Here is a 25,976-nt window from a genome sequence, read left to right as displayed (position 1 = left end):
AAGCCCAGCTGTCACTCCGTGAAAGAAAAGAGAAACAAGATTTAGGGCTTTGAACGTATCTGAGACTTCTGCTGCAGAAGTGGCTTGTATTCACCAACAGCAGGTCCAGAGGATGGGGAAAAAGTGTGACCTCTGACCAAAAACACCCATACACACACACGCACGCACGCGCATGCACACATACACACATCCCCCCCTCCACCTCTATACCCCCCCCCCACCCCCACATGCACAATCAACGGTCCTGCCATTCATTCATTGGCTATGGCAAAGCTTTCTTTCGAAGAATGTGCATATGAAAGAAGAAAGCAGAATTCAAAACACAATACCACTGGTTGCCATGTTGGGGTAAACTTTAACATGCACTTGCAAAATCCCGGGCCAATTCTGATTTTTTAATGACTCCAAGTAGGCTGGATTCTCAGATAAAAAAAAATCAGAGAAAGTGTTCTTCCATTGAAGAGGATTTGTGTTCTGAGTCTTTCACTTACTTGCATTCTCTGCCATTAGGGGTGGGCTCACAGATGCCTCCATTCAGGCACACGTCAGGCCCAGTGCATCCTTGCCCTGCAAACACAAAACGGTTAGCATACATATGCATTCAACAAAAATAAATAAATAAATAAATAAATAAATAAATAACATAACATAACATAACATTTACAATTCCTCACACCAAACCAATTTCAAAATCTGTTCGGCAACTTCACAAAATATGCATGCACATACACACACACACACAAAGGCCAAACCAAACGTATCGAAGAAAACAATAAAAATGTTAATGTGAAAGTAAAACGCATAAGCATTGTTATTCAATCACAAAACGATTTGCACAGTTTTCCAGGTGACATTAAGCTCTCAATCCAGCAGGAGTGAGACTTTGGTGTGATTACTGGCACCTTAAAGTGATGTTTGTGGGCAGTGGGACTTGACACCATCCTGGTACATGCATTCTTCCATCTGCAGCTGTTCCTAAGAATGTACTATATTTGGTAGATCCATGGAGACTATTTGCTTGAAACTTGATTCAAACACGCCTGCACAAGTCTGCTGAAGTTTTACAAATAAATCCTCGGTACATTTAGTCACTCAAAAGGAAGTGAACACTACTGTGCCGAGCCCATCCCTTATTCGAAAGTACGCTCTCACGCATAAAAAAAACAATAGTTGTTTAGGTAGGGTTATTGTTTTCAATCAGCATATAACCTATAGTCTCCACATATCTATGTAAAATCGTTAAGGGCAAGTAAATTGCGCACTGAGATGGAAACCTTGTCATTCCAATAAACTGTTATTTTAGAGGACCAAATATAATAGCCTACAGTTCTGACTAAAGTAGTTTCAAAGGCATTTGTAAATGTCTGATAAAAACGCTCTACAAAACCGAATAAACGAACAAACAATTGCTGTGCTGTGCTACATCTAGAAAGATAAATCTGGTGCACATTCTGAGAAACATTCTATTTGGATGCTTCACATGCGCCAGTCTCGTGCAACAAGTGTCCTCATACAACCATCCTAACACACAGATTCACGTTAAGTTACTTTACACTTTGTCAATTGTCATACGATTTAGAAGTGTGATGGGTAACTTTACAAGTTGAACTAGCCTCTACATGATTACGTTATAACAAGTCAACAAAAATGTCAAAGAATCAGGCAAAGAGATGGTCCACAAAAGAACCTAGCTTGCTCTTACCTTTCGTTAGAGCTATCAATACGAGTAGAGTGGTTAGTTTCACAAGGAATCGATGCATTCCTCCTCGTCGGGTTTAAAAATTCTCTTTAATTCCACGTAGGGTTAACATAGATCCAATGTTATTTTTCCCTTCACAAAAGTCCAGAAAACGATTTAAGAATAATACAAAAATGTGAGCGTTTCTTTTGTCCCCACGAACTCCGTGCAGTGATGTGAACTCGTTGATTCTCCAACTGTGACTGCGACCCCCTGTTCACATCTCCATTCTCCGGTCCGCGTCTAGGGGCGTTCTCCTTCCGCATCACTACCTCTCCTAACTATTCATTTACTTTAGGCAACTTTCTGAAGTGGCAGTGGGAAAAACACGCCTACTGCTTAAAAACGTATCTCAACCAGTTTAAGTGGGATATGCAAGGTAATAATTTTGCCTACGAATTCAGACAGGTATGAAGAGTAGGCTAATTCATTTCATGGTATTCTGATAATATTCTAAAACGTGAAACGTGTAATTATGTTGTATACACCCTTTCTCCTTTATAGACATGTAACAGGATTTTGTAGTCCAGCTGATTTTGGCTATAGGCTCATGTACAGTGTAGCCTAGGCTAATATGTTAATGTTTAACAGTTTCTCAAAGTTTTTTTCAGTTTGTTGTGCCTGGAGCGATTACATTTGCCTATTTGCATAGATATGAGATGATATTTGACTTATCACACACACACATACACACACAGACACCAAACCAAAACTTCATGACTCCAAAACATCAGATTGTTGTAGTTCTAACTAAGAAAATCTAAAATTCTTTAGCCTTTCCATCACAACCCATTTCCAACCTACTAAGCCATGTCATCAAAGTTAATTCAGATAGGCCTACAATCTAGGGGTAATTGTTGCCACACAATCCTGATCAGATTTTCCCATTACTGATAAGATAGCCGCTGACTAAGCCATAAAATCCAACTCTACTCCATCACCTGAAACAATGGTGGTAAGATCCTATTACAGTTTCTCAAATCTGACAGATGCCATACAAACACTATTGTAATTGGTTCAGTTTAAATGAGATTAACAGCATCTTGGTCGTTCATTAAAGTTGGTGTAATTATATAGACTATATCATTGAAGAGCACGGGACCGTGAATACACTGCTTTCATTCCAGTGATTTCTTTGACACTGTACCTTTGAATCATTGCTATACTGCTGGAGGACTTAGGCCCTGCACCACAGGGGTGAGATCCATTACATTGCCCGTGTTTTGGCCAGACAGTGATCCCATGCCAGCTTTTGATAGACAAGATTTTCCTCTGAATATGCATCTGCTGCCTATATTGTATTGCATTGTAAGCAAGTAACTGGCATCTCCATGAATGATTCCCAAGCTGTCAGCACAGCACAGCCCCCCCCCCCCCCCCCCCCAATACATCCAGTGGTCTTGTTGTGACTGCACCCATTTTTAGCAGGACATGAGAACTTCCCACAGGCCTCAAAGATCAGGGCAAAACATGTCTAACCCCCTCAGGATTGGCCATTTATTTCCTGCGACTCCATTTAAGACGCTGATGTTATGTTCTGGTCACACACAGGATAGGGGACGACACTGCTACATTTCTCTCAGATCCCACAGACGTCAGTGGGAGCCTGTGCACAGCTTGTTATGATAGCATGATTGTACCTGTCGATAACGAGGCCGTGCAGATCAGTTAGAGAAAGATGTGGTGATAGAAATGTGGCACCGGTAGGAGAGCAAAATCTGGAAAAACAAATATATTCTAATAACAGTTTATTCATTTAAAGAGAGTAGATAGGCTTGGTAAGGTGAATTTGATTTAGGCTTTGGCTCTTCAGTGTAGTGGATAATACCCTATTCACTTAGCATTAGGGCTAAGTGGTGCAGATAGTAATTATATTGCAGCCACATCCAGGAATTTTTCAACCCACGGAGCTTAGCTGGTGTATATGTATATACATTCTGTGGTGAAATATTCACCAATAGTAAGTTTGAGACAGCCCACTTGTACGAAATGTTAAGTGAAGGTTTAAAGCATGACATTGCAGTTCCTGTACTTAAAATAATGGTCTCAAACTTATTTTGTTGCTACATTGATTCACAATACGAAGAATGTAGTCTCTGACACATCTTCTAATGCACACCCGGAACCCCTGGTATTGTAATGTTGTTGTTGCAGGAAGGAGCACTACCCTTTTTGCCAGTATTAAGATTCAAGATTCAAAAAGCTTTATTGTTGCCATGTTAGAAAATGTTCTTTTGATTGAAAGCAGAGTGTGTGTGATGTGTATGTATTGCATTGGGAATGAAGGATTTGTTGAATAATGACTTTTTAGCCAGAGGCACTCTGAATCTTCCTCGAAATAGCACCAAATCTACACTGAGTACATTGAAAATTGACGAAAAGGTGGACAGTTTTAGGTTTTTAGGTGGACAGTTTGGCCACACTGATCTGCATCTGGATGTAATGCATGTGAACAAATATACGAGCAATATAGTCCCTATACTTCATCTCCTCAACAGTTGGCCCAGTCTACTCTAGTGGTAAAATATGATATCTGCTTGCAGTATTTCACACACAACCTTTCTCAAGGTCAAAGCCCACAACATCAGTGCAGCTTGAACAGGAATGGACAGTATTTATGATACATGTATTTAAAATACATATTTCAAATACAAAATAGTATTTTTGTAATTTGTATGTTATTGGGTTGAGTAAAATTGCTTTGTATTTTGTATCAAAATACTTTATAGGTGTGTATGTTTGTGAACAATGAATGTAGCCTCTGACTGGTGCTGACTTTTTTGCTGTGTTAATTTGCTGTGATCAGAATATTGAGATTCAGGAAAATGATCCCTGCAAGATGAGTTCATGAGAACTTTAATCATTAGTTTATTAAGAACTTTAATCGTCCAAACAGAACACATGAAACCGGTTATGTGTTTGCCCGGCAACATTGCTGAAAACTTTGCTACATGTATCACCTATAAAGCAACACAAAGAAAAACTTATATTTATGCCCACTGGTGTTAATATAACACCATATAGCACTTACCCGGTACCCAGTTAGTTAAAACCAACTAAAAGGGTCATGATCCTTCCTGATCAACAGCGTTACACAGTGCAATATCAAGCAATCTGTGCATGCATTGACAATGTCAGAGACTTGTCTCCACTTTGTACCACTTGAAAAGTTCAGTTGTGTTTTTGATTGCATCTCTGATACAGTATAGGCAGTATATATGAGATGTAACAGGCAGGTCAGCTTGATCTGTTGACTGTTTGTAGGTTTATGGCATGTCTCATAGGCAAAGAAAAGCTGTTGCTCTCAAACACTGTCCACTTAATCAACAGAGTCATGAAGAATGAAGGAATAGATTAAATAGACAGATATGGAAGGTTTGCAAAGTGATTTCACGTTCCCTTTAAAGTGTATTTTTAGTATTTTATTTTGATACATAGCGTGGCTACTGTATTTTGTAGTTTATTTTGATATACTTAAAATAGGATAGGATAAAAAGGATATTTGCTATGTTATCTAAAAATACATTTTGATGCATTTTTGCCAATCGCTGAGCTTGAAGTCAGATATCGCGTTCTCATGATATATATATGATATATGATTATGTTCACAGGCATTTTTATGTCTTTGTACCTTTGACCACTGCATTGTCACCAATAAGATCGTAGGTGAATCCATGCATGAACACTGCATGATTGTAATGTAGTGATAGTTATTAGAAATGAGTTGGGTTATTATGACATCTCTATATAAAAGATGTTTTTCTAACCTTTAGTTTTGTTCATTTGCCCACCTATTTTTTATGAAGCATGCCATGTCCTCATGTCAAGGGTCTAAGTCATTGAAAACACTTTTTTATTCAAGAATTCCCCTGTTGCCCACAATTAAGTTGAGATGGCAGATGGAAGGGGAAAAGCTGTGTGGTCTTGGAACATGTTCAAACATGTCCAGACAAAGATGCAATGGAGGGAACCTTTTGCTACTCAGATGATCTATTTGTAAACAGGACACCAATATCATTACCGTTTTCAAGAGTTCGCTGTTTTGCTCCTGTGCATGCTGTACCTATGTGTTCCATTGCTCCGGCGAATATAGCTGAACACAAATGAACACTCATGGAAGGATGGAAGGTTTTCTGCTACTTGCTGTTGCCATCAAAATGCAATGCAATGTTGTTTTCACACAACAAAAATATATGAAAAGTCTCATTTTTGTAAAATAATGTACAAGAATGTCATTCTAAATCCGAAAAAAGCTAGACTTGAGGGGGTCATGGTAAATTTAGAGATACAAACGAAATAAGCAGATTATTTTATATCAAAGTATACACTGTGTTGCTAAAGAAAAGAAAGAGAGAAAGAAACACAACATGATACATTCTGCACAAAAGGAAGGGAAATTGAACTTGTATAGCGCATATCAATTGGCAACATACTATAGCAGAACACTCCATCTGCTAATAGAAACAGTGAGGACGAATGTGCTCTAGGTTTATCAGTTTGTGGTGCTGTTATGCTGTGACATAGAGACAAGAGATGAGAACAGAGATGAGGGCAGAGCAAAACCAGATGAGGGTGGAGATAAAGGGGAAAGAAAGGCTGACTGTTGAACCACCAGTCACTCTGGCACTCAGCCACAGGTAGATAACACCTCAGGTACATCAAATACATCTGACACCTTGGTTTGGTCTGGGGTTTACCCACAACATGTAACATGGCCATTGTTTTATCTGAGAGTTTCCTGGGGGTGTTCGAAGTAGAGGGAGTCGTGAGGATTCAGAGAGGGATTCTGTAGTGCAGGGGAGTTTAGGGCCATGGATCATGCCGCAAGGCAGTGAGCAGTTTCCCTGCGGCCTGTCACAACTGAAAAAGTAACGGATACAATACACATATCTCAAAAGTGTGGACAATAAACCCAGCTCAGAATCAGATGTGAAATAAACTACACTCAAACTGCGGAACTCCAAGGTTGTGTATTATGGCATCAAGAAAAGTTGTAAACATCCTTTAACATGAAGACAGGATATATGTAACAATACAGTAGGCCCCTTTATTTTTATAATACAATAGCGCTTGCTGTAAAGGTACAAGGTCTGAGTGCTCTGAATATTTGTTTTTCTCTGTCGCTTTGGTGCATTATTCAGATCGTCATAATTACAATGATCACAGCTGCATGTTCAAACTCCACATCATGTAATAGATTTGTGCTGGATTGCAGTAGATTCTCATTCTTTTGCAAAAATTACAAATGCTCTGACAACTAATTTTTAATTTAAGGTTTATTTGGCTATTTTACATCTGTTGTCCATGGACCGGTGTTAAAAGGTCGGATACACCTAACAGATAATTCACATCATGGTAAAAGTAAATGTTATAAGGACACAAAACACATTAAACAAACAATAAGCAACTTCTTGCAAATGATTGATATAACTGTTTCTTACATTATCAATTGCTTATGTTATATTGTTGAAAATGCAAAATAATCCTGTTTCATGATTGTATAACATTACTTGGTTCACAAGGAATGTTTGTAGCATTCAACATTTTTTCATTGTTTCTCAGATGGTGGTAAATATGTAAGCTACAGTCCAGTTTCTTTCTAGTCAGTGTGTACACATTATATTCTTCAACAGCCAATTGGAAATTAAATTCTGTTGTGTTGAAATTAGTGACATTGATACCATTTGATGTAGGTGTCGCCACCAACATCATAAATTTGACGTCATAAACATGAATAGGTCCAGGATAGTATTCATCTAAAATCCTAAGGAAATAAGTTATATACTTCCAGGCGTCAGTGTTTCATTGAAAACATGATTAAGCATTCTGACTGTCAAACAAACAATGGGTGCATTCGTAAATTGCCACTCAGCGCTCCGAGCACACTTAACCGTTCGTAAATTCGGAATTATCGTGTGTTTATTCAGAGTTTCACACTCTCGGAGCGTCCAGAGTGTGTCAGATTGAATTTACGAAAGCACCCAATGTCATAAGGACATTTCATTATGATGGCACTGATATGCATTAACATTAATATTTTCTTGAGCAATGCACTTACTGTTTTTAAAATGTTAAATCACTGAGAAAAAAACTATATTTAAAGTATAGGCTACATCTTTCTGTATTGTTTTGTAAGTAGGCTACGTATTTCTAGTGATTGAATGTATATTCTTACAAGACTTTCACTACAACTTAAGCAGTGTGTAATGCAGTTGTAATGGCACTTTTGATCACAGTCAAACGCTAAACCCCATGGTCTAGCCTCACTCCTTAGGTGATCCCCTCACACCTAATCTGTTTGAGGAACAAAAACGTGCCACTTGCTGCTGTTGTGACCCCTGTGGCAAATGTTGTCACCTGCAAAAAGTCCTGACACTTCAAAGACAGCTCCCGTGGTTGAGAGAAGGGGTAGTCAAATGGTGTAAGTGCGGGCCAAATGACAAGCTGCCTTTTTTGCAGGGCCACCGGCTGAGTACAGTCTGGAAGGCCAACAATAGACGTTGAGAGAAGAAAAAAAAAACTCATCCCTTGAATTGCATGGTGGTATCCGCTGTTAAATGTTAGCCAGACTGAACAGATGACATGACATCTGTGAAAAAAGGGTCCTTGTAAAATGCTAAAAATGGCCCTATTGTGGTATCGAAGTCCTTGGTGGATCATTAAGTCATTCCTGTACTCTCTGGGCCTCCTGCACTTTAGGTCCCTCTGCACGATGGGGAACCAGGGGCAACAATGGAGATCTGCACTCACCACTGGCTAGAGCAAGGGATCATAAAAAGGGGTATTTGTGTGTGTGTGTGTGTGTGTGTGTGTGTGTGTGTGTGTGAGAGAGAGAGAGAGAGTGTTTGCATTAATGTGTTTCTGTTTGTACATTCTGTCAACAGCCCCTGAGATCAAAGAGGCCTAGCCCCTTTCAGCGAGAAACTTGGAAAGCCGTTGCACTGATGAAGTAATTACGCAACACATGTCTATTCGCATACAGTGCCCCTGTGACTTCAACGGCGTCCTCACCTGCACGCTGCCACCCCGCGGTGGCATAATCTCCCTGCGGTGGCATAACGGACGCGCAGACGTTCTGCGGCCCGACGGCGCACAGCAGGTCAGCCCGGCCCCGAGCCTACAGCTTGACATTGGCTGCTGCCGGGGGGGCCGTGGCCGTGCGGCCTTTGTTTTTGGCTGCCCGGTCACAAACAGGAAGTCATGTTGCGCCAGTCACACAGAAGCCCTTCCTTCCTTTGTTGCGTGAGAGAGCGCAGAGCAGACCCCCTGTCGCCCTACTTCTCCCAGCTTTAGCCCCCCTGTTCTTTTCTTCATGCCCACTCCCAAACCTGGCCACTCATCCACACCTTTCATTCGTTCTTCACATTCGTCTCACCACATTACCTCATGCCGGTTCACAAGTGTGACTGTAAATGACTGAATTTGTAGTGAATCATCACGATCCTAGATGGTCCTCACCTACTTCTATCAATGCATTAACAATACTAGACTACCGGTATGGAATACTGCCATCCAACAGCTCAGAGGTCACAAAAAAGGAATGTTTACAGGGCCATGGGTTAATTTCAATGAGTCTGCTCACAAAGAGAACACTTAGTGACTGTAGACTAAGGTGGGAAGTTATGCTTCCTATGATAGCTTCCTTTGTTGTTTGATAAGCCATAATAACTATTGTGTGGTTTTGCGTGCCATGCCTTAAGTCAAGGCTGATTCTTTGGAGCCAACACAGCAAAAATTCAAGTCCAAGTCCTTCAGGAGAGTGTGCAATAGCAGGTGCCATGTACACAGTATGTGTACTGTTTGGTACATACACATATTCTTAAAATTACTGATAGATAAGTGCTATACTTTGTTCTATTCTATTTAACTGTTATGTTCTATTCCAGCAAAGATCAAGATAACATAAGGCACTGCAAAAGAATAGACTTAAATAGTCCTAAAATGTTTTCCAAACTTCCATCCATTTGCAGTTTCTCAAAGAACGCTTATTCAGATAATTTCTCATAATTCAAATATATTCAAATATAGTATTTTCCAGTGTATTAGCCGTTGTCTGCAAATAAAAAAAAAACATGACAATGTATTAACTGCACTGATGTATTAACCGCAGTGCCCAATAGATCAATGAAACAGAATCAGATCATGCTCATAAAGGATTTAGCCCGCCCCTGTGTATTAATAGATAAAGACATTTTGCGTAATCCTTGAAACATGTATAAACCTTGGTTAATAGTTGGGAAATTATGGTGCTGCTGCATATCAAGTTCATTAAGATTACAACCAACTTATTTAACAATCTCACTGATCAAACATACAAAAAACACAAACTTGACAAATGAAGCAAGTTATTATATGTATTACAATCATTGAATGACAAGTCTTTTTCATGGGAGGCTGCATAAGATTGAGTGACAAAATGATGAGTTCGGAATGCCTTAAGGCCTAAGAAAGGAGAGACATGATGATAGGCTTAGTCAGTGGACCATGCGGACTTGACCTATGGAAAACTGCTGTAATCGAGGGAGAGCCTCCAGAAGTTTTGTAATCGTCGGGGAGACCTATCAGTCAGACTTTATCTTTATCTGAAAGAACTAACTCAAAAAGACTACAGATTACCTCACCTACTACTCCAGACTTCCTCTCCACCCTCTTCTCTTTACCACAGAACAGTGCTCCCAAAGGGAGAAGGTCCTTTCCAATTCTAAACAGCAACAATATTTTATTTAAATATTGGTTACAAATATGATTTCATAGTAAGGCTTTATATCCAGCTCAGCCAATTAGCTCCAAAAATATACAGTACATAATCCGACATTTGCACCTCGTTTTTCAATGTTCATGAATATTTCTGTAAAAAATAGAATAATTTAACCACAGTCTCTTATTGTATAGCACATAAAAGGAACTCTTTGGCACTTGGCCCACATTGCTTAACATCTATGGAGTTGTTCAATATCCATACTTCAATCATGGGGTCAAGACTGTTATGACTTATGCTTCCTCTTTCAACACCAAATGTTCTATTTCCACTTGAACCGTGGCTGTGATGGAGCACCATTCCTCTCCAAAGACAGTGGTAGTTGATATGGATGCACTGTTTCCCTCTCATCTGTGACTTGTTGCTGGAGTCAAAAACAGCCTGAAATACAACGGATGTAGCTGTTTTTATTTCCATGACCTCACTTCCTGGCTCTTTGTTTCTGTTATCACGCAGCTCGGCCACACATAGTATGAGGTAGTATTAAAGTCCTGCTCTTATCCAGGACCAAGGCAAGGCATTAGAGACCTGATTCCCGCCTGCCTGCTCGTTTGCTTGAATTAATCGTTCAGGTAACAACCTCTGTTTCTCCTGTGAATCACTGGAACAAATATTCTCAAGAGAAAAAAATACACAGGGCATAAATTCAGTCAGTGTTCACAGACTCCTCAAATTTCAATCCTCGGGACTCTCGGGGTAAACAATGACAACATTTTAACCGTAGGTGTCAACACTTTTCAGGTCTGTTTGAATCTTGCTGAGTGGGTTATGAACTCTACAGAGCCAGGAGAGAGAGAGAGAGATATTGGTGATTAGGGAAGGAGGGCCCACAGGCCTGTGAGAACTGTCGACGCAGACAAAAGATCAGTTGGTGCCAATTCATTGGAGGCAGTCAAATAACCGGCTTTGTTTTTTTGAACCATGTGAACAGGGGATCTCATTTCAGCTCATGGTCCTGTGGGAGAGTTTAGGTGTGCTTGATGAAGAAAGGTGCGAAATTATTTCATACTAAATGTGTATATATATATATATATATATATATATATATATATATATATATATATATATATATATATATATATGTATGTATGTCCTTTTCTCAAACCATCCACTATCATGGCCTCAGTGCTCTTGCCTTGTGGTTCTAATCTTTGACATATATGTCCTCATGAAAATGGGAGGAAATCGAGGATAGGTTCTTAGCAGTGGTAAAATAAGAGGTGGGTAAACTATGAATGCTGGGATCACGGTAAGGTGGACTGCACCATGCGGTATCGCATTTTTTAAAAAGGCATTCAGAACATGTTTGATGGTGGAGTCAGAGCCGTATATATATCTATACGGCTCTGGTGGAGGTTATTCTCCAATGTTTATAATAATACCAATGGTATTAAATTGTGAGATGAGTGTAGGCCTACATATTATGAATGTGGATAATACAGTGTGTTTTTCTAATGTTAAAAGTTGCATTTGGAATGTTAAAAGTTGCAAATAAACTGCATTTACTTAGCCTGGCGAGCCAAACCCACATTAAAATGTAGGGTCTGGGCACTCACCGTTCGCAGTGCTCAGTCCGAGGGGCGGGATAATCAGTTGTCTTTCAAATTCCCTCTGCACGCAATAGGACAAAATAGGATATTTGTTTTCAAGTAGCAGGGAATTCAAGCCAAACCGTTGCAACTAGCTAGGGGCGCGTCTAGATTTCTAGGCTAGCATTTACTTGCATTTAGCCTCCACTACAGCCCTGGTTCTTAGTAACTCCTGTGCTCTGTATATTTGGATATTGGTTGCCTGCTCCTCTGGCTGGGAGATATTGGGCATCTGTGGCCCAAAAGATGCCCCAGCTCAAGGAGAGCCTGTAGTTCCCATTAGCTAACAGCAGCATTCCTCAACGTAGTATGTTTTCCTTTGATTGTGTGCATTTGAGGGAATACACAATTTGATTGTGCATTTGAAGAAGAGGGGTGATTTGACAGAGTTAGTTTAAACAACACAAAATAAAGACTGTGAAGCTCCTCTTCAATGAACGTTCATCGTTCATCAGAGAATACCACTTCAATTACATGACTCTACCACTTCAAATATTTTTTTTTTCTCAGTTGCTGGCAGTGTACACAGTACATTGAATGCAATATTAACATACCTATGCAAAACAATATCAAAACAATAGTACAAACAGCACCACACAATGGATGTCCTGCAAAGGCCTGTAACTTTAAAAAAATCCCTAGTGATAGTTGATGCTTAAAAACTAAATGTTAATGTCACTGAATATGGCAGAGCCTGTAAAACCAGTAATACTGTAATATTTTCTAATGTAAACTAAGGCTATGGTTTTGTTGACAGTAATTGAAAATGCACAATTTACACAAAGTTACACATTACTGCATGTGGGAGATTGATTGAAAGAGATTGGAGATATTTGTGCTGTGACTCTTTGCGCGGTTATTTGTTGACAGACCACATCATCGCAGCAGAGAAAAGGAAAACAATGCTGTTGTACAGTACTGCGAAGCACAAAGGAAAAAATACACAATTAGAAATGTAAACAAAGGAAGCAGAAGTTCGCATGCAGTATAGCACTCTTTCTAGTTTACCAGTTGAAGGTTCAGAAAATGCACCTCTATTTTTTAGATCAGTGGTTGGTTATTGGTTGATCTAATGCTTCACCCCCCCCCCCCCCCCTCATAGATGAAAGTCTAGATTTAACAAATTTATAAATTCAGGATATATTTACTAAAAAACAGTATCATATATTTTGATAACTCAGAAATATTAAGACATTTTGATCAAATATTAAGACATTTTGGGACAATTGTACCAAATAATTTGTATGTAGGACGTGACAAAGCATTTGATTTTTGTTCAAAAGACATATATTGTTTTAATGATGTGCAAAAGTGTTGAGATGATATGGAGGTTAAACAAGTAGTTATGAGAATGTCAATTCTCATCTGAGAAAAAAGATGTAATAAAGATGATTCAGTATTTATTTATAGGAGAGGCTCGTGGAAGGAAATATCAGCATACAGAATCATCAATAGCAACATCTAGAAATGCATCAGTAAAAACAAATAACTTTGTGGATGGAGCGTCAGTCCATATTTATTTTTTATTTTGAATAACTGAATGTGAGATGCCATCTTCCTAGGTTTTCATGAGGAGTGGATGCTCTGCGTCTAGTGAACTTTGAAATAAGAGCGAGACACTCTTTTGAAAGAAAAATAATCAATTAATTGAAAGAAAAATAAAAAATAAATAGTTTGTTTGTACACATGCAATGCTAAAATACCAAGTATTTTTACAGTAACAACACATTGGATGTTGCATGTTATAAAGCTATGTGTTGGAACAATGCAGCTACAAAGGGACTTTTGCTACAATTGCTGCTCTGCCATAGAACAGGACAATGTCTACAGGGACAATGCACCATGGCATGTTAAATAGTTAAAGGTGTATCTCTCAAAGCAGACACCATCTCCTGCAGTTGACTTCAAGGACAGCAGACGCACACCGTGTCTCCCCCACTGAGTTCACACCACAATGTCAGTGTGAGACAAGGTGGGAAACCGTAGCCCCCGGTACAGCAGGAAACAGCCAACAATTCACAGTGGTAGGGAGGAGGGGTGTGGGGGTGTGAACGCTTTCGTAGGGCAGTGAAACTCTGTGCCCACAGCTGCACTAACAACGATGGCAACGACAACACTTACAACGCAACCGTCAAAAGGCAGACCAAAGAAAACCTCATGAAGTAACTCATCATCTTATAAAGACTATCATCATCATTATCACAGTTGATCCTACAATTTATTTGACTATATTTGAACTTGTATGTGTGAGTGCTTGTGTGTGTGTGTGCGTGCGTGCGTGCATGCATGCCTGTATGTGTGTATGTATATTTGTGTGAAGTATGTGTGTGTGTGGAGGGGCTACTCTCTTCTTGTGTTTCCCACCAGCGGTCTCTGTTCTTTGGCGCTTGCGTATCATAAAATCAGTTATGCCCTGATGTAACCACTAACCACATAGCGAGAGTTAGTGGGAACCTGTGCCATCACCTGCCGCCAATCATCACTTTCCACAACACAACAGACAGTTCGCCCCTAGTGTGCTTTCTCTCTCTCGCTTTCTCTCTCTATCACTCTCTCTAACAGTAGGTGCTGGGGGTACATACTTTTTTTTTTGTTTAGTATCCAGTCGCACTTCCAAACCCAGTCTCACAGGTTTTGCAAGTCAGCTGAATTCCTCCAGAGCCTGGGAACAAAGAGTCGCTGAGTGGGAAAAAACCTTCAACGTGTCTATTTACAGTTCTCCATTTCCCCAAACACTTGAAGAAGTTCATGCAAGATGACCTTTATAAAATTATTGTTCACTCTTTCGACATGACTGATGTGTCTGGTTTTTACTTCAAAATGTTGGAGTAGAACATATATAATACTAGGGGCCGCCATTTTCCAGATGTAAGCAGATTTGCAGTAAGAGACGTTGTAAAACATGCATCAGGCCTCCTTTAGGCATTTCACATACTATAAGCTTGCCTCTGGGTGATCTGTTACATGATTTATCCACTCGTATGCTTCTGGGATGTGTCTTTCATGTGATCTCAAGTTAACATCATAGTCATATTCAGAGCCTTTACAAACCCTCAGAAGGAGGGGTTTTGATAATATTTTGAGAAATAAAAATAAATCAAGGTGACAGGGGGCACACTGAAAATGTCCTCCAGGCTTAAAGAATGGCTCCCAGGACATCAAGAGAGAAAATAAGCTTTACCCCAAGCTCATTTAATGACAATGTTAGAGGTTTTCAGATATCAACAATTATTTACAATTTATTTTTCATATAAACAGCAGAGTGTTGTCCACATAAATAACTCAGTGGAAAATGTACAGTGACCAGAGTTGGGAGCTTCTTGAAACATTTGACCTATGAGTCCAGTTCCTCCGACTAGCCTAATAATGTAGTGTAGCACGGAGAGGATTGGTCAGACAAGGCAGCCAAGAGTGAGATGGTGTTTGACGAAAGGACAGGATTGCATTGGGAACAGAGACTCAGTGACCAATGGCCGTTAAGGCCCAGGGCCATATTTAGTCATGTTCATGTCTACAGCAAAGGCCAAAGGCCAAACAGCTGGCAGTGCTATGAAATGTGGGGGCCAGAGAGAAGAGGCACGCTGGCTGTCACCTTGCCCCAATCAGAGGCGCTGGTCACTGATCACTGTGGAAGAGGAGATAAAGTTGAACAAGGCCACCAGCCTATGTGAAATAATGTAAACCCTGGTTACGTAAAGTCACAGCACTGGAACTATGTGACAGGAGATACTGTGCCTGACTGACCACCCACCGACTCACACACACAAATACATACAAACACACACACACACACACAAACTCATCACATGCCTGTGGCCATACTCTCTAGCCTGCAGCCAGAAGGCCAAAACCATGAGCGTGGTGCCATTGGAGTGACGACAGCTTCAGGCTACCCTGACTCTGGTAGACAGTAGTGGGTGAGTTCTCCATAACTAATCTCAAGAATGTCCCCCGCTCCGCCACACTGTATCATTTCCATGTCCAGCTGCCGGCGTGTTTATGGCACTGACCACGTGCGGAGGACAAATGAATAGAATAGATTATAATCATTAGGTTGGGTCTGCTGCAGCCACTGACTGTATTTGCTTTGAATTTCTTAGGTTTGAAAAGAAATCTTGTGGAATCATGGCAAACAAAACAGCTAAATGTGGGGTGTGCTTCCTGAAAACATTGTTCATTTAGAGTGCACAAAATCTCTCTGTGACTCAACTTGAGTCATTGCACAATAACACTTCAGGAAATGCATGAGTTGCTTACTCTCATAAACAAAACATGTAAAATCACAGCTTGGCTATAATTTCAACATCTGTCATTGTTGTTTAGGCTTTCCCATAGTTCAACAACTGCAAATTATATTTGTCACTGAGAGGGCACTTTCAGGTAGCCTGGCTTCCCCCGTCTACACACTTCCAATAGCAAGAGTATGGTTCACGAGGGTAACTTTCAGGATCACAACAGGAAAAATTGTCTGACAAAAAGAAGAGAGAGATAGTGGTCATTTTGCTAAAAATAAGATTTCTAAATGGCTAGTTCAGGATTTTGGATTACTGGTGACCCTTGGTCATGGCACATATAACTTTCACTATTATTAGAGAGAAGCACAACTGTTGCCAATTTGTTTTGAAGCACAGCATCCTTACAAGTGTCCTCACAACTCTGCACATCTCATGGCCACACACGGCTGACCAGAGAGCGGTAAGAAACCTCAAGTTAATCCACTGACCAGCTGAAATATCAGACGAATGTCGCTGCTAACGGTGAAAGGATCTGTACAGCAGTGGACATGTGTCACGGCTCATTAAGAAGTCCTCAGGGGTTTGGGTGACTGAGTCAAGCAGTTGTGGCTGAAGTCAAGGATGCAGTTGTCTTTCCTCCCAGGGTGGTATCCCTGCAGCTGATTGGTTATCATGTATTTTTCTTGGTAAACGATACTGACCCTCCGTGACACACACACTCCGTCAGTTTGGTCTATCACCAGGTCTGTAGTGGATGGCGCTGCAGAGGGGGGGGGTCCTCGTTTCTTTCCTTAAGAGAGGAGCAATGATTGGTTCGGCTCGCTCCACAGATTAAAGGCTACATGCCCCACTGGCATATGGGACATTGATGTCCCACAAGTGTCTCAGCTGTGGCCTGTTCTGTTTGTGAAACCCAAGTCTCAGCGAGAGTGTTTATCACGGTCCCCTCACCCCCCCGCCCGCCCTCAGTAATTTAATTTGGAGACGTTATGCTATACTGTTATCAGTGCCATCAGCTGCCATGTGGCGGCCCATGGCGTGACCTTCAGAGGCGACCTTTCTCCCCACGCTGCTCTGATGCCACTCCTGACGCCGTGGAACGAGTCAATCTCTCATGAATATTTATCACCTCAAATGAGGGCCCTCTGCACTGGAGCCTAAAATAATCACTGATGGGATGGGCAGATTAAAACATGTCCAAACCTGACACTGCACAACAGCAGTAAGTCATCCATGTAGACTGGTAGATAGATAGGATACATCTCTTTGTACAAGCCATGTCATAGTGCTTTTTTAACATAAATGCAAGCTGTCAAGAAATGGTGTATGCAGCTAAACCGGTGATCAACTAACCAGACCAAAGACTACCTTTAGTTGTTGTCTACATGCTCGCATACAAACATCAGGGGGAAGGAACTGGAAAACAGACAACAGACTTACCTGTATGACAAAAGAAGTGTTCACGTCTACACAATGTTTAAAAAATGTAACCCTTTCTTTTGTGTTCATAAACACAGAACTACAAGAGAAACTCAATTCAGTTATGGAGATCAGTGTCTGAGTAGGAGACGGCCACATCTCTCCTCTCCTCTCTCCCACCGCAGCACAGGACTCTGTTGTCCTGTCTTAAAGCAACAGCTAAAGGAGGAGTCGTACTCTCGTGATTGATGCACTGAGTGAGGGAAAGCAGGAGGGAACTCATAAAAAATAACAAATGGTCGCACTCCAAAAATCTTTTCTTGCTTTTAATCCATTTTAGCACAGGGGTTAATTGACAAACGTTTCGGCCTGATGGCCTTCGTCAGTTTCGGCCTGATGGCCTTCAGCAGGAGGGAGACAGCTGCAACAGTGTGCTTCACTTGTCGTCATTTTTGTGTTTATCACTTGATTTATGACTTTGTACGTATTTGTAGTAGGAGGTTTTGGCGATCATTGTTGTTAGTTAGAAATGTTGAGATCAATGCAGTACCTGATGTAATTGTTATTGATGCAATAATAACACATACTGTATGTTAAACAGTGTCTTTTTCTCTCTCTCCTACTCTCTACTCCCTTCTTTGTCTTTTGTGTGTACGCATGAGTGTGTGTGTGTGTGGGTGTGCGCTGTGTCTGTGTGTATATAGGTGGGAGAGAGACAGAGAGGTTGTTGATATAACAGAGGCAGCATCAGCGGCTGGGCCGCCTGAGAACAGGCCCTCAGGCATGAGAAAAATCATAATTGTCTCACTGTGGATGTTTGAGTAGGAAGGTGGTTTATTTAATCCAGTGTGTCTGAATATTCGGGAGAAATAGAAAGGACAATGCTGTGGAATCCAAGCTATTGCAAAAATCAGCCAACCAGACCAGGACAACAATGAACTACAGCAAAACAGTCTGTTCCTTTATGTCTGAACACCACAAAATCACTCTACTCTTCAAACGAATACAGAAAATAGCTATTGATTCTTTAGGACATTTTCACTAAACAATTTAGCATTAGCTGCTTAAGAAGGATTTTTTGTTGTTGTTTGTCATGAAACAAGAAACAAATATAAACTATGAAAGAAGTAGAAGAAGATACAGCATAGCAACATACTGTTTGTTGTCTTGGTCCTTCAGTATTTATCCCTCATTAAAGTATCATTCATTTAATCTTGACCGTTTGGCCGACTGGTCTGTGTTTTGCTGTAATGACTCAGGGCTACAGTGGGTCCTACACATTAGTTTTCCATCACTCACACTTCTCTCCAGTGCTTTGGGAGCAAAGGGTCTAAAGCTTTAAGAGGATCAGTTCATTACCGACTCCACTCCCATTCTTTTTTTTTCTTCAGCAGCCGCAGTTCACAGTCATGAGAGCAACAAGTCTGTCTCACCAGGTGTCACAGAGCAGAGCTTGAGATTAAACAGCTCACAAAAGCAATTATCAGCTCTCACACTCTGGGGCCAAATTAAATAAAAAATCGCCCATCTGGCTGGAGCTGGCGGCCGCGGTGACGTTCAAGCCCAGCTACACCAGCAGAGACGGCGCGGCCATCGGGGAGAGAGCCAGGGAGCAGCAGGGCTGTGGAGGGTGTGTAAGGAGGAGAGGGTGGGGTGAAGGTTGAGAAACTGGATGTTGGAGAGAGGTGGAGAGAGAGAGAGATGGAGGAGAGAGATGGAGGAAGTGAGAACAAGATGTGGTAAGGTAGGGGGTGCAAGGCGAGCAAAGAGAAGAGATCTTTCGATCTCTCTCTCTCTCTCTCTCTCTGTTCCTCTCTCTCTGTCTGTGGTACACTGCTTGTGTGAATGCTGAAATGTGTTTTCTCAACACAAATTGAAAACAGGTTAAAAACACCCACGGGAGAGGAGAGGTGGTGTTGTGCAGAGAGAGGCGGGGAGTTGCTGCCCGAGGTGGCGGTGGTGGTTTGGTGGTGGGGGTTGATGGAGTGAGAGAGATAGAGAGAGAGAGGGGTTCTCGGCTAGAGGTGGTGGCGTGGAGGGGTTATGGCTGCTGAAAGAGAGAGAGAGAGAAGGGTTCTCGGCTAGAGGTGGTGGCGTGGAGGGGTTATGGCTGCTGAAAGAGAGAGAGAGAGAGAGAGAGAGAGAGAGAGAGAGGGGTCCTCAGCTGGAGGTGGTGGCGTGGAGGGGTTATGGCTGCTGAAAGAGAGAGAGAGAGAGAGAGAGAGAGAGAGAGAGAGAGAGAGAGAGAGAGAGAGAGAGGGGTCCTCAGCTGGAGGTGGTGGTGTGTAGGGGTGGTGGTGGCTCAGAGGTGGCGGTGGTGGTGGTGGGGGTTGGTGGTGGCTGAGAGAAAGAGAGCAAGAGAGACAGAGAGAGAGAGAGAGGTCCCCGGCTGGAGGGAGGAGGAAGGTTCCCATGCCCTGGAGGCCCCTGGGGAGAGTGGTGGCAGATGTGACGGCAGGGTCTCCCAGGCCCCAGTCTGAGCTGGAGGGGACAGGGGAGGAGGAGGAGAGCATCCAATCCATCACGGCCAACCGATCAGGGAGCCGCGGTTAACAAACACACATACATGGGGGGCCCAGCACTGACACCAGCGTGTGCCGCCACAACCACACACACACTCATATATATGCGTATACAGCACACATGCACGTGCATGCACACACACCTGCTTGCACAGAAACATGCAAACAAATGCATATGTGTATGGGTGCAACATTAATGGTGCACAGATCTATACGTTGGCAGATGGCCTAGATTTTTGGAAATGTTGTACAATCCAGAAAATGTGCAGTTAATAGAAAGGAAACTTTGGCTGTGACTACATGTTATTGGGCTCTCTTGTGTTTATATATGAAAATGTCAGGCAAAATATGAAAACAATATATGAGCATAAAAGACATACAGTATAAATAGACACTTTTGACAAAACTGGATGAATTCTATAGATTTTTAGTGACAAATGTCTGTTTACTGTAACACTGCAGCAAGCAAAGGCCTCAGTTGGTGTATTAGGAAAGCATTATATTGTTGTTAAGGTGGATTTGGAAAATATTACAAAACGCAATGTCTAACTTCCCCTTTTAGCTTTATCCTAGAAACTGATTGACACATGTTTTAACAGATTGCTCTCAGGGTTTGTGAAATGTCCAAATGTTGTTATAAAGCTAATTTCAATATTTGAGAACTTCTCGTATTACATGCAATGTCACAAACCGACTTTTTGTAACAGTGTTTAGTTCAGTTCACTGGAACATTTGAGCAAATAGCTCATAGCTAGCATGTAATGCAGTTTTAAAAGGGCTACAATGAATGCAGTGAAATTGTAACCTGTGCACCCAGTGATTGCCATAGGGTGTTGTGACATACAATGCATTAGTGTGCAAGGTCAAGAGGAAAGTCAAGAGGATAACTCTAAAAACAAAAATACTCTGTGCAGTACTGTACACTATGAGCTGATGCCGAGTTCACTGTCTTTTCTATGCTGGTCTTTACAATCCATTGGGAGCAGGACGTTTATCAGTGTGTCCATTTTTGTCATCCCAGCTGTTTCTTGCCTGCCTTCCCTTGGTGCTCAGAGGCCCGTGAACAAAAAAAGAGACAAAGAAAAGTGTCTTGTTCAGACACTGTATTTCAAGACCCCAGGAGTATGGGTTTTTGTTTACATATTAACCGATTCACATGGTGTTATCTTATGGATGTAATCCATTTCTTGCTGTTGGTTTCATTGTGTTTTTATATAGTGTGTCATTTTGGTCTTCTAAACTGAACGTGTTTATGTTAGGTTCAGTTTATAAAATTGGGGCCACACAATCGGTTGTCTTTGAAACATGTGCAGGAAAGGAGAGTTTACAAGAGGAGAAAGCAAGAGAGGTGGGAAGAAAATGTGTGTGTGTGTATGTGACAGAGAGAGAGAATCTGTGTGTGTGAGTGAGAGCAGGATGGAGAGAAAGACGAAAAGAGAGAGAGTGACTAACGGAGCAAGAGAAAGACGAAAAGAGAGAGAGTCACTAACGGAGCAAGAGAGAGAGAGAGACAGAGAAAGACAGAGAGAGAGTGAGCGACAGAGGCTTTTCCAAGAAGCTGTCAGCACAGGGCCTGTGTGAGGAGAGCCAAGGAGAGGAGAGGCCTTTATCTCTGTGATGCCGCTGCATTATCAAGCCCCCTCGCTCTGAAGACTGGATGAAACAGATCCGCATTGGATTCTACGTTATATAGATTAGGACTGGAAGCAGTCACACATCAGCACATCCCATTAGCCCCTTTGAAGCCCGAAGAGGGCCTGTCAGCACGCATCAAAGTCCGCCAGTCCCCGCGCCGGGCGCAGCCTGCTGCCACTGCCAGGGGAGCTCAGCGCGCTTGATACTCTGCAGGTGCCTGCGCGGGACCCGTCTCAGGCCGGGGCGGCTTACGGATGATGAACTCCTGGGACTGGGGAGTATACATTACTGAGTGGCCTGCTGTCAGAACAGAGGCGTTACATTACGCAGCCAGGTAGTCGACTGACTCGGTACTTCTGTGGCTGATTGTGGTGGAGCAGGGGTTGCGGAGCCGCCGAACAATTAGTCGGCCTGGGGCTCGATCCACTGTTGCGAGTCTGTGTCACTTTGTATAAAAGCGCCTTTACCTTACGTTACCTTTGACCTGGCGTGTGCTGGCTCAGGGCTTCGCCTGTGCAGCAGCGCTGAATGGTAGACCTGACATCCCCGGTTTCGGTGGCTTGTCCCCGGATGGAGCTGTCCTCTGAAATCTCCCCGGTTTTCACTGTGACTAACAGATCCGAAATTGGAATTAAAAAACAGAAAGAAAGAAAACACTGACCAAAAGTGTAGTTGCGCACCCTACACACACAGGCTCAAGCCAGCCATAGCAAGCGCTCAGCTCAGATATGTTCTAAAATGCCCATCTAGAATGACCAAATTTCTGGTATTTTGATTGTAGTGGGGCAGATAACCTGAGAAATTGTGCACTTTGTAATAAAAGCATGACATTTCGTACACTTATAGCCAAAGGTAGTCCAAAATAAAATGGATGTTGAGCCATCATGTATTTTCAATAAGCCGGCCGCGGCAACCATTCTCAAAATGGCCACTAGTATTGCAACAGTATTCAGATCAATTTTCTTATTAGCATGACATATATTATGATGTTAATGATCTAGTTAGTTAAATATATTCTTCACACACAATTCTTGGGAGTTTCTACATGAATAATAAATACATTTCAAGATGGCGGTCAGGATTAGCATGAAAATTGTAAGTGCAATAAAGTTGCATATTACTACGATATCGATGATCTCCCTATTGAATTATACATTTATGATGCAGAATTAAAATCTGTAACTTAAGATTAGCCCAGAAGCTTCCTTCATTCTCACAATTCAAGATGACCACACTTTCCTTCAAGATTTCAGAAACAGATTTAAGTAGGGCTAGTTAAATTAGCTAATTTAGCTAGATGTAGTTTGACTTTTGAGAGCTACCACAGGTTACTTTATACAACCATAGGTGACTCTATATAAAACATATTGATGTCAATGGGGCATTTTGCCCATGTTCAGGGTGGAAAATAAAAAAGAAAGATTTGCATAAGACAAGTCAAATTGGTGTTTTCAAAAAGAAGGGATCATGGAGAATAAATAAAAACATATTTAAAAAATCTTTGTATATTCCTACAAGGTGTTTGGGTGCTCTGAAAATGACAACCAAAATGATTTTTCAGACTTGTGAGGTCTGCTGTTCAGACCCTGAAGGGATTTGTTTTCTGTTCATTGCTTTTTGTGAGAGTGTTTCTACTTATCTCAGTAAGGAAAATAAATCAAGAGCCTATGTTGAGTACAAATATGTCTTCTGAAGGCTTAAACAGAGCCCAGCCAAAAACTCCAATAAAATTTGTATCAACTTTGAGGGACAGCTATGACCATGCAGGATTATCCAGACCAAACGTGACGATTTTGCTACATACTATTCCTATTTATGTACCAGCATGCAAAATGTTAGCCTCCTACATGGTTTAGTTCTTGCGCTGTGGGCTTGTGAACTTTGACAAAAAAAAAGAGGCCGAATAAAATCGACACCCCCCCCCCCCCTGTAAAACTGGCTGTATCTGGCTGTGACACTGTATCAAGCTGGCTGGACATATGAAAAAGACTGCATTGGCTGTCTTTCCAGAGCTTACAAATGCCCTGTATAACTGTCTTCCGCCTCAAGTAATGGCCACGATAGATATGGTTTATTTTCTGTATGACCGAACCAGCACATCCACAGAAATAGACTAAGCAAGAAGGAAGTTATTTGTGAAGAGGCATAATGTGCATGCAATCCCCCCAACAAAGTATTCCCTAAAGGAGCATGTTCAGAGGGCAGTGTATCAGGGAGGCTATGTCTGGGGTCAGAGGCTGGTATCAACACCAGAGCTACCTTCACCAGAGACTTTCTAATGAGCAGACACAGCACTCATAGAATCCTCCTTAGAAATGCATGGGGTTAGTTAGTAACACCAATATGGCAGTAGTCTACACATGTCCCGCCCTTCCTGTATGCATCCCCATTCACTTGAATAGGAAAATAGCTGCCGGATAACTGCCCAAAGTGCGTTACCAAGATGGCCGCCGAGTGGAGGGACTTGCCTAAAAGGATTTTGTCTTCACCCTGTAAATGACACATCTGAGGGTCATTATGAACCATTCTGGACATTCCTACCAGATGCAGGCTAGTCTTGCTATGAACTTGTTTCCTGCAAGAAGGGTTGTGCTAAGTAGTGTAAGTGCAAAAAAGCTACCTTAGGGCGTTTTCACACCTGAAAGTCCGGACCAAGGTCCGAACCAACGTTCGTGTTTAGTTACATTGGATACATTTGATCCGGTTAGTTAATGGTTTCACATTGCAATTTTTCTAGCGCACTTAAGAACTCTGCATGACGTCCCTGCATCCTGTCTTTACCACCTACGTGCGCTGCGTCTCCCTTTGATTGGTTTGTTTACAGGCATGTGTCTGACGTTGACATGTCATTTCAGTGGGTTTTCCTACCTAAAAGCACCGCTTCTTCTTATGGCTTCTTGTACCTTAATATGCTGCTGCGGCTGCCACAGATTTTTTAAGCTTCTGAATTCAGATAGCATTGCTCTGCTGTCCTTCCTATCCCCTCTCTCTCATCCTCAAATGTTGTAAATGTCAGTATTTTAACAATTTTTTGTTGACTCTTAGACAAAATTGACAGACTTCTAATTCAAATTCTAATTAAATAGGCTAGGCTATATGATCTCCTACTCTCTTCGTATGCATTCGCGGCACTATTTATTATCCGTTATTTGGTAGCTAGCTGCCTCAACTTCCTGTAATTGGTCCGAAAGTCCGAATCATCCAAAAAGTGTTTTCATACTGCAAACGAACCGAAGCATGGTTCAGTTTGATCCGTACAGAGACCACCTCTTTAGGTCAGACCAAATTTTGGTCTTTTGATCCGGTCCGTGGTAGAGTTCTCAACGGGTCGGCCCGCCAACCTGGACGGGACCCGCAGGTTCGGGTCGAAAATATAATGACTCGGGTCGGGTCGGACCTCGGGGTTAATCTTTTCTGCTCAGTGATTTTTTTTTATTTTTTATTAATCATCGCAGCTGTTCACTGTAAAGAAAGTCTGCTGCTGCGTGCAACGTGCATAATGGAGAGGGCAGGGGCAGACCTTCCGCTGCGTGCACGCCTTTAACCTGGAGAAGAAGATGGAGTTAGTGAAATGTAGGCTAAACTTGCCGCAGGTGAATTCACCGTCGCTACTACAGGAGTGGGAAAATCAGGTCTGGAAAGTGTTTGGAGTGGTGCTGGATTCTGATGGAAATTCTACATTCTTATGTGCAATGCTCAAAATGCAAGGTGCTGATGAAATATGTGACCCTGCAAGTTATTGTGCTCACATGAACGGCCATAAACTAAGCTTTTCAACGATATATATATCGAAGGTATCTGTTTGCAAAACGTATCGCTAAGATAACCGCATGTCCGCATCCAAAGTTGGCATGGTTCTTCCGTCACGATACGCCAGAAGAGGAGAAAATCACAGTTTTAAGTAAATTGTCACGCTAATGTGTTGAATCTTTACCTAAATAAAGTCAAGGTTTAACAGTCAAAACGTATATTTTACGTCAGGCCACGGGCCGGGTTCAGGCAGATAATTCATGTTGATGTTACATCGGGTCCGGGCTTTATAGACTAGGCAGGATTTTGGAAAATGTGCTTATTTAAAGT

The 25,976-nt window shown here is 41.7% G+C and overlaps 1 protein-coding gene and 1 long non-coding RNA gene across 2 annotated transcripts in view; one reads left to right on the top strand and one right to left on the bottom strand.

Moving 5' to 3' along the window:
• Nucleotides 1-1,984, bottom strand: part of notch1b (notch receptor 1b) — a 34,987-nt gene extending 33,003 nt beyond the window's left edge. Inside the window, exons 1-2 of the mRNA XM_042100086.1 lie at nucleotides 1,703-1,984; nucleotides 492-567 (exon numbers count right to left, since the gene is read on the bottom strand). Coding sequence (XP_041956020.1) covers nucleotides 492-567; nucleotides 1,703-1,760 — 134 coding nt within the window. The 5' untranslated portion in view covers nucleotides 1,761-1,984. The remainder of the gene's footprint in view (nucleotides 1-491; nucleotides 568-1,702) is intronic.
• A 1,764-nt stretch (nucleotides 1,985-3,748) lies between these two features.
• On the top strand, nucleotides 3,749-24,021 carry LOC121716183. The gene is made up of 3 exons (XR_006033786.1): nucleotides 3,749-3,760; nucleotides 6,305-6,310; nucleotides 23,946-24,021. It is a non-coding gene; the product is annotated as an uncharacterized LOC121716183 (long non-coding RNA).
• The last annotated feature ends 1,955 nt before the right edge of the window (nucleotides 24,022-25,976 follow it).

The sequence above is a fragment of the Alosa sapidissima genome, chromosome 8 (genome assembly GCF_018492685.1).
Source record: "Alosa sapidissima isolate fAloSap1 chromosome 8, fAloSap1.pri, whole genome shotgun sequence".
In the NCBI taxonomy this organism is placed as follows: domain Eukaryota; kingdom Metazoa; phylum Chordata; class Actinopteri; order Clupeiformes; family Clupeidae; genus Alosa; species Alosa sapidissima.
Note: the sequence above shows the minus strand (reverse complement) of the source record. Positions and strands in the feature narration are given on the sequence as shown.